Below are 6,881 nucleotides of genomic sequence, written 5' to 3' on the forward strand. Positions count from 1 at the left end.
GAGTCTTGGGGGCTAGTACTTAAAGGTGCATGGCTATGAAAAGGGGGCTCTCCCTGGAGTTGCTGGCCTCTCCCGAGTTGAGTTGTGTTTAATTCCCAAGGAGCCTCAGGCCAGGAAGCAGGGTTCCTGCATTGGGGTCTAGGATAAATCTTGTAGGTTCCTGGCTAGTGAAAGAAGAAACCCAATAGTGTCTGAGCACTTAATAGGTGCCAGCCACTTTATTACTAGGGGCTTTCACGTGCTTCTTATGAAATTAGTCCTTCCACAAACCTTGTGAGGTATTGTAATCCCTACTTGAATTATTTTAATGCCTACCTCCATATGAAGTAACTGAGGTTAGAGGTAGAGTGACTTACCTCTGTCCCTTCAGTCCCCCCCTCCCGTGCCCCTTTCCCTCCCATAGCTCTTTTGCTTGGTGGAGTGGGTTTTGGAATTCACTTTTAGAGCTTAGGGATAATGAGCCCTATTGAAGGGCTTTTGTCTTGTTTTTCACCAGATCCTAGCATCCTCTTCAATTCCAGCTAGAATGCTGTGGCAGGCACTTCGCAGATTTGGTCGAAAGCTGGTACGGAGACGCACACTGGAGCCAGGCATGAATGAGACTCGCCTTGCCAGATGCCTGAGCACTCTGGACTTAGTGGCCCTGGGTGTGGGCAGCACATTGGGTGCAGGTGTATATGTTCTGGCTGGTGAGGTCGCCAAAGATAAAGCAGGACCATCCATTGTGATCTCCTTTTTGGTGGCTGCTCTGTCTTCTGTGTTGGCTGGGCTGTGCTATGCCGAGTTTGGTGCGCGGGTTCCCCGTTCTGGTTCTGCTTATCTCTACAGCTATGTCACTGTTGGAGAACTCTGGGCCTTCACCACTGGCTGGAATCTCATCCTCTCCTACGTCATTGGTGAGAGACTGGGACAGGGAGGGAACTTCACAGCCAGCAAAGGGGCTTTGGATCAGAAAATTTGCATTGAATGGTGAAGCCCTTGAATTCTTTATTATTCACAGGACCTCAATAGGGCTAAATGTGTGTTGGTGGGGGTCTGGGAGGGTCAGAGATATGGAGAAATTGTTCTATTCACCTTGCAAAGTTTCCTTCATTAACTGACTAGTTTTGGTTCTTAAAAAGTAATTATAGGGCTGTGAGTATATAAATCAGTGGTAGAGCATGTGTATGCACCTCTGGCACCAAGGCTCTGGATTCAATTGAAAAAAAAAAAAAAGAACCAGTAAAGTTTAGGTGATAATGGGTTATGACAGGGATTTGTGTGAGACTAGTGTGGGGGAGGGAGGGAATTTGACCAGGTGTTTCTCCCTCTGCTGTACCAGGTACCGCCAGTGTGGCCCGTGCCTGGAGCTCTGCTTTTGACAACCTGATTGGGAACCACATCTCTCAGACTCTAAAGGGGTCCATCTCACTGCACGTGCCCCATTTCCTTGCAGAATATCCAGATTTCTTTGCTTTGGGCCTTGTGTTGCTGCTCACTGGTGAGGCAAGGGGCAGATGTTGATGGCAGGGAGGGGCTGGGTGGGGCTTAGCCTAGGGGCTAGGGCTGGGACTGGGAAGGGCTAGGTGAAGGGAATAATGGCCTGGAGGAAGAGAAGCTGGGGAGGAATGAGTCAGCCCCATAGAGGCAGGAAAAGAAAGCTTGGACTGAGGGATCTTCCTTTCTCAAGGTTCTAATTGAATTTCTCCCACAGGATTGCTGGCTCTGGGGGCTAGTGAATCAGCCCTGGTTACCAAAGTGTTCACAGGGGTGAACCTTTTGGTTCTTGGTTTTATCATCATCTCTGGCTTCATTAAGGGAGACCTACACAACTGGAGGCTCAATGAAGAAGACTATGAATTGACCAAGGCTGGACTCAATGACACCAGTAGGTTAGAGAGTTTTACTCTTCTTCAGAGCTGCAGTGCTGGGGTCAGAATGAGGAGTAAGCAGATCCATGCTGAGGGATTCTTGATGAGGGTGGGGAAGCATGGGAGGCGGGGCCTTGGAAAACCTAGCCAAGTAGTTTGGCATTAGAGAAAAGGTATGGAGTTGGCTGAACATCACCCTTACCTTTTCCATTCCTTCTTCTACTCTAGCTTGGGCCCTCTGGGCTCTGGAGGATTTGTGCCATTTGGCATCCAGGGGATTCTCCGGGGAGCTGCTACCTGTTTCTATGCGTTTGTTGGTTTTGACTGTATTGCTACCACCGGTAACAGGATCATTGCATTCTCGCTGGGGCTTGGGTGCTATGTGTGCTCAGGCTGCATGCATAATGAGGGTGGTAGAGGAGTGAGCCTGTTTCCCTGGATTAAAACTTTTGTGCTGTGCCCTTTCCTGCAGGGGAAGAGGCCCAGAATCCACAGCGTTCCATCCCCATGAGCATTGTGATCTCACTGTTTGTCTGCTTTTTGGCGTACTTTGGTGTCTCTTCGGCACTCACCCTCATGATGCCTTACTACCAACTCCAGCCTGAAAGCCCATTGCCTGAGGCTTTTCTCCATGTTGGATGGGCTCCTGCCCGCTATGTTGTGGCTGTTGGCTCCCTCTGTGCTCTTTCAACGAGGTTAGTATCAAACGTTTGTTTCAGCTGGGCACCATGCTGCACACCTGTAATCCCAGTGATTTGGAAGGCTGAGGCAGGAGAATCCTAAATTTGAAGCCAGCCTTGGAAACATAGTGAGACTCTGTCTCAAAATAAAAAGTTAGAGCTGGGATTGTGGCTCAGTGGTAGAGTGCTTGCCTAGCATGAGTGAGGCATTGGATTTAATTCTCAGCACTGCATATAAATAAAATAAAGTTCATTGAAATGGATGACAACTAAAAAAATATTTAAAAAAATAAAAAGTTAAAGAGACTGGGCACGTATGTACCTCAGTATAGTACCTCCAGGTTCAATCCCAAGTCTTAAAAAAAAAAAAACCCAACCCCCAAAACACCAATTGCTTGTTTTCCTCTGACCAAAGTCTCAGATCATGGCATTTAGTACCAGAGAATATCCATTAAAAGAGCTGCAAAAGAAAGGTGGGAAAATATTAAACATGCAGGTTTGGGAAGAGATGACCCAAGTCAACTCATGTCATTCTGGGCATTCTTTTCTGCAGCCTCTTAGGCTCTATGTTCCCCATGCCTCGGGTGATCTATGCAATGGCAGAGGATGGTCTCCTATTCCGAGTCCTGGCTAGGATCCACACCGGCACTCATACCCCCATCGTGGCCACTGTGGTCTCTGGCATTATTGCAGGTAGGGAAAAATCCTTAGTTGTTTCACTAGTTCCTTTAACTTCATTATTCCCATCTCTCACTTCTTTGTCTTCTGCCCATCAATTTTAGCATTCATGGCATTCCTCTTTGAACTCACTGATCTTGTGGACCTCATGTCAATTGGGACCCTGCTTGCTTACTCCCTGGTGTCCATTTGTGTTCTCATCCTCAGGTAGGACTCCGTTTCTCTGTATACTGTGATTTGGGATTTTATTCTTAAGGAAGGATAGGGATCTACTCCTTTCTCTTGCACCTTGGTCATCCTGACTTTCCTTTATGAGTTTGGGTATCTCACTGTCAAAAAGAGCTTCTTATTCTTAATGGTAATGTGAAGGTAAAGTTGCCTGGGAGAAGATGGTGAAGTGGTTAAGAGTTGTTTTAAAACTGCTTTCTTAATCTTGCCTCAGGTATCAGCCTGACCAGGAAATGAAGCCTGGGGAAGAGGAAGTGGAGTTGCAGGAGGAGAAGGTTCCTGAAGCAGAGAAACTGACCCTCCAGGCACTGTTTTGCCCACTCAACTCTGACCCTACTCCACTCTCTGGCCAAGTTGTTTATGTTTGTTCCTCATTACTTGGTGAGCAGTGGAATTTCTCTTTGGGTGACTTGGGGTGGACAATATGTCATGACATTTGGTGGTAGAAAGAGGGTGACCCTCGGAATGGGGTGCCTGATATCTTGTCATGTTGATCACAAGAATTGGTTTTGATGCCTCTCAATTTGACCTTTGAAGCTCTACTGCTGACTGTCCTTTGCCTGGTGCCATTTCCACTGCTTTCTGGAGACCCAGTGTGGGTGGCAGTGGTTGTACTGCTTCTGTTGCTTATTACTGGGACGACTATGGTTATCTGCAGACAGCCACAGAACTCCAGTCCCCTTCACTTTAAGGTAAATGACCTCTCCCTCCGTCCTCACCAACCTACCTTGTGTGAATAAGCATGAGATACCTGTGGTCCAAGGTCTCTAGATATACTTAAATTGGGCATGAAAGGGAAGATATAGGAGGTACCTAGGCCAAAGACTTCTTTGGCTTCCTCCCAGTAGTTTCTTTCCAGTTCTATTTCCCCAAACTTTATGTATTCTGGGAGTCCCATATAAATAAGAGGCCACTGAAATACAGTGCCTGAGTAGCGGCTAAACTCGGCCTTTTTTGTCCTGAGAAAAATAGAGGTCTCTTTTTAGTTCACATTGTCACATGTGAAAAGGAAAATTTCCTTTGTTTCTAGGTGCCTGCTGTGCCTTTCCTCCCACTAGTGAGCATCTTTGTGAATGTTTACCTTATGATGCAGATGACAGCTGGTACCTGGGCCCGGTTTGGGGTCTGGATGCTGATTGGTAAGTATCCACTTGGGGAGAGTAAGCCTTTTGGATGTCCTATCCCAACTCCTGTCCCTATCTTATCTCCAGTAGGAGATCTGTTAAACCTTTACAGATCACTGCTGCCCCACCTCACAGCTACCTTTACCCACTAGGGTTTGCTATCTACTTCAGCTATGGAATCCAGCACAGCCTGGAAGAAGTTAAGCCTGACCAACCCATATGCAAGTCAAGGGCCAAAACTGTAGACCTTGATCTCAGCAATTCATGTGTCCACCAATTTTGACATAATTACAACCAAGTGCTGGCTGGTCCCCCCCGCACAATAATGGAGAGTACTCTTGATCCCATGGAGAGCCAACCCTCCCGTATAATGTTGGTGGGGGTTATTAATAGAGCTCTGTATTTATTGTGGAGTGAAGGATGTGTCTTTGCTGTTTCTCATCTATATTTTTTTTTACTTGTCTACTTTTAAATGGTCTCTGTAGTTGCTTACTGGCTTTAAAAAATATTATTAAAAGAAATGGTAAAAATATTGAAAAAAGAAATGGTGTTGTTCTTTGTTTGCTAGAGATGATGTAGAGCCTTGCTTAAAGACTGGAGGGCTTCAGAGAAATGTCCCTTGTCTTTTCTCAAATCACTACAAAATGTTTTGCTATGCCTGGGTGTGCTTCTTGTAGATTGGGGCTTGGGGGTAGTATAAGCAGCACCCCAGTCTAATTACACTTAAGATATGTTTTCTCCCTTGCTACACTAAAGATTAAGCTCTGGATAAGTAGATAGCAATACTTGTTGCTGGGATTTGGGGGTGGACTCTGATCTCAACACTGGCATTGGTTAGGGCCTACACTGAGTCCATTGTCTTCTGTTCCACCACTTCTAGTTGGACCAGTCCCAGACTCCTGTGACTGCCTGGGCAACAGAAATTTTGGCTGGGTGCTTGACACTGCTGGGAGGAGGGGTGGACAGAAGGGGTTTTGGTAAAGGACTGTATATATACAAGGGTACTGATTGCTAAAGAAATCATAGGGGAATAGAGGTCAGCTCTGCTCAGACCATGAACCATTCATTAATCCATTTATCCAACAAACATGAAATATTAGACCCTATGCTGGGAGCTGGTGTTACAGACATGAATAAAACATAGTCTCTGCCTTCAAGGAACTCACAATCTAGTGGGGGGGACAAGCAGGTATACATAAATACAAAATGATTATTTGACCTGGGGCAGGGGTAAGTGTTTAGTGTTGAAAGCACAGGGAGCCAAGTGCATGCCTATAATCCAAGCTAAAGCAGAAGGATCAGAAGTTTGAGGCCAGTCTGGTCAATTTAACAAGAACTTGCCTCAAAACAATAAAGGGCTGGAGCTGGGCAGGGTGGTGCATGCCTGTAATCCCAGTGACTGGGGGGGCAGGCAGGAGGATTGCAAGTTCAAAACAAGCCTCAGTAATTTAATGAGGTACTAAGCAACTTAGCAATACCCCGTCTCAAAAAATAAAATGGGCTTGGAATGTGGTTCAGTGTTTAAGCACTCTTGGGTTCAATCCCTGATACCAAATAAACGAGACTGAGGATGTAGCTCAGTGGTAGAGAGCTGCCTGGTTCAATCCCTAGTATTGTCAAAAAAAGTGAGTGTAGGTGAGGAGAGCTTGACTGTCAGTGAATAGTATGCAGGAAACCATAGAAGTATGGAAAAACTGATTATTCTTGGGGTATGACATACAGTTTTAATGTAGTTGGAGGTTAAGATGTATGGGGTTGTGAAAATTAACAGACCATTTGAATGACTTTGTATACTTTCCTGAGGTGATCACATGTTATCTTGTAAATGGTATGTGTGTGGGGGAAAGAGGTAGGAGATCACAAAAATTCCTAGTACAGTGACAGTTGAATTTTTTAATTTGAATAACAGCAAGGAGGGTGGCTTGAAAGAGGTTGAAGGAAGCTAGAGAAGGGAGATAATGGCTACCACTTACTGACTCATATGCTAGTTATTATGCACACAATTTCATGTTGTCCTTTCCTATGAAGTAGCTGTTATAATTATTTTTTATAGAAGAGGGAACAAGTTTTAGGTAAGAAATATGCTCTCAATCACATAACTTTGAAAGATCAGGACCTGTTTACAAATCAAGTTTGGGGGATGAATGTTCTATTCAGTGGTAGAATGTTTGCCTAGCATACACGAGGCTCTGGGTTCTGACCCCAGCACTTCGAAGCAAAGCAAAAAATAAATAAATAAAACAAAAAACCCTGTTTTGTCTGAACTGCAGCTTATGCTCTTTAACCATTGTGTAACAAGGATTTAGGAGGACATTGTGGTC

The 6,881-nt window shown here is 45.3% G+C and overlaps 1 protein-coding gene across 1 annotated transcript; it reads left to right on the plus strand.

The window, feature by feature from the left end:
- Nucleotides 1-526: 526 nt before the first annotated feature.
- On the plus strand, nucleotides 527-4,931 carry SLC7A3 (solute carrier family 7 member 3; the record flags this gene model as incomplete). Its single annotated transcript, XM_081278294.1, has 11 exons — nucleotides 527-896; nucleotides 1,322-1,480; nucleotides 1,694-1,871; nucleotides 2,079-2,191; nucleotides 2,323-2,545; nucleotides 3,084-3,223; nucleotides 3,313-3,415; nucleotides 3,651-3,817; nucleotides 3,974-4,128; nucleotides 4,467-4,575; nucleotides 4,713-4,931. 11 exons carry the CDS (start codon nucleotides 527-529, stop codon nucleotides 4,841-4,843), a joined length of 1,848 nt encoding a protein of 615 aa, XP_081134420.1. The 3' UTR covers nucleotides 4,844-4,931.
- Nucleotides 4,932-6,881: the final 1,950 nt, after the last annotated feature.

This window comes from Spermophilus citellus (genome assembly GCF_964194105.1).
Source record: "Spermophilus citellus genome assembly, chromosome: X".
In the NCBI taxonomy this organism is placed as follows: Eukaryota; Metazoa; Chordata; class Mammalia; order Rodentia; family Sciuridae; genus Spermophilus; species Spermophilus citellus.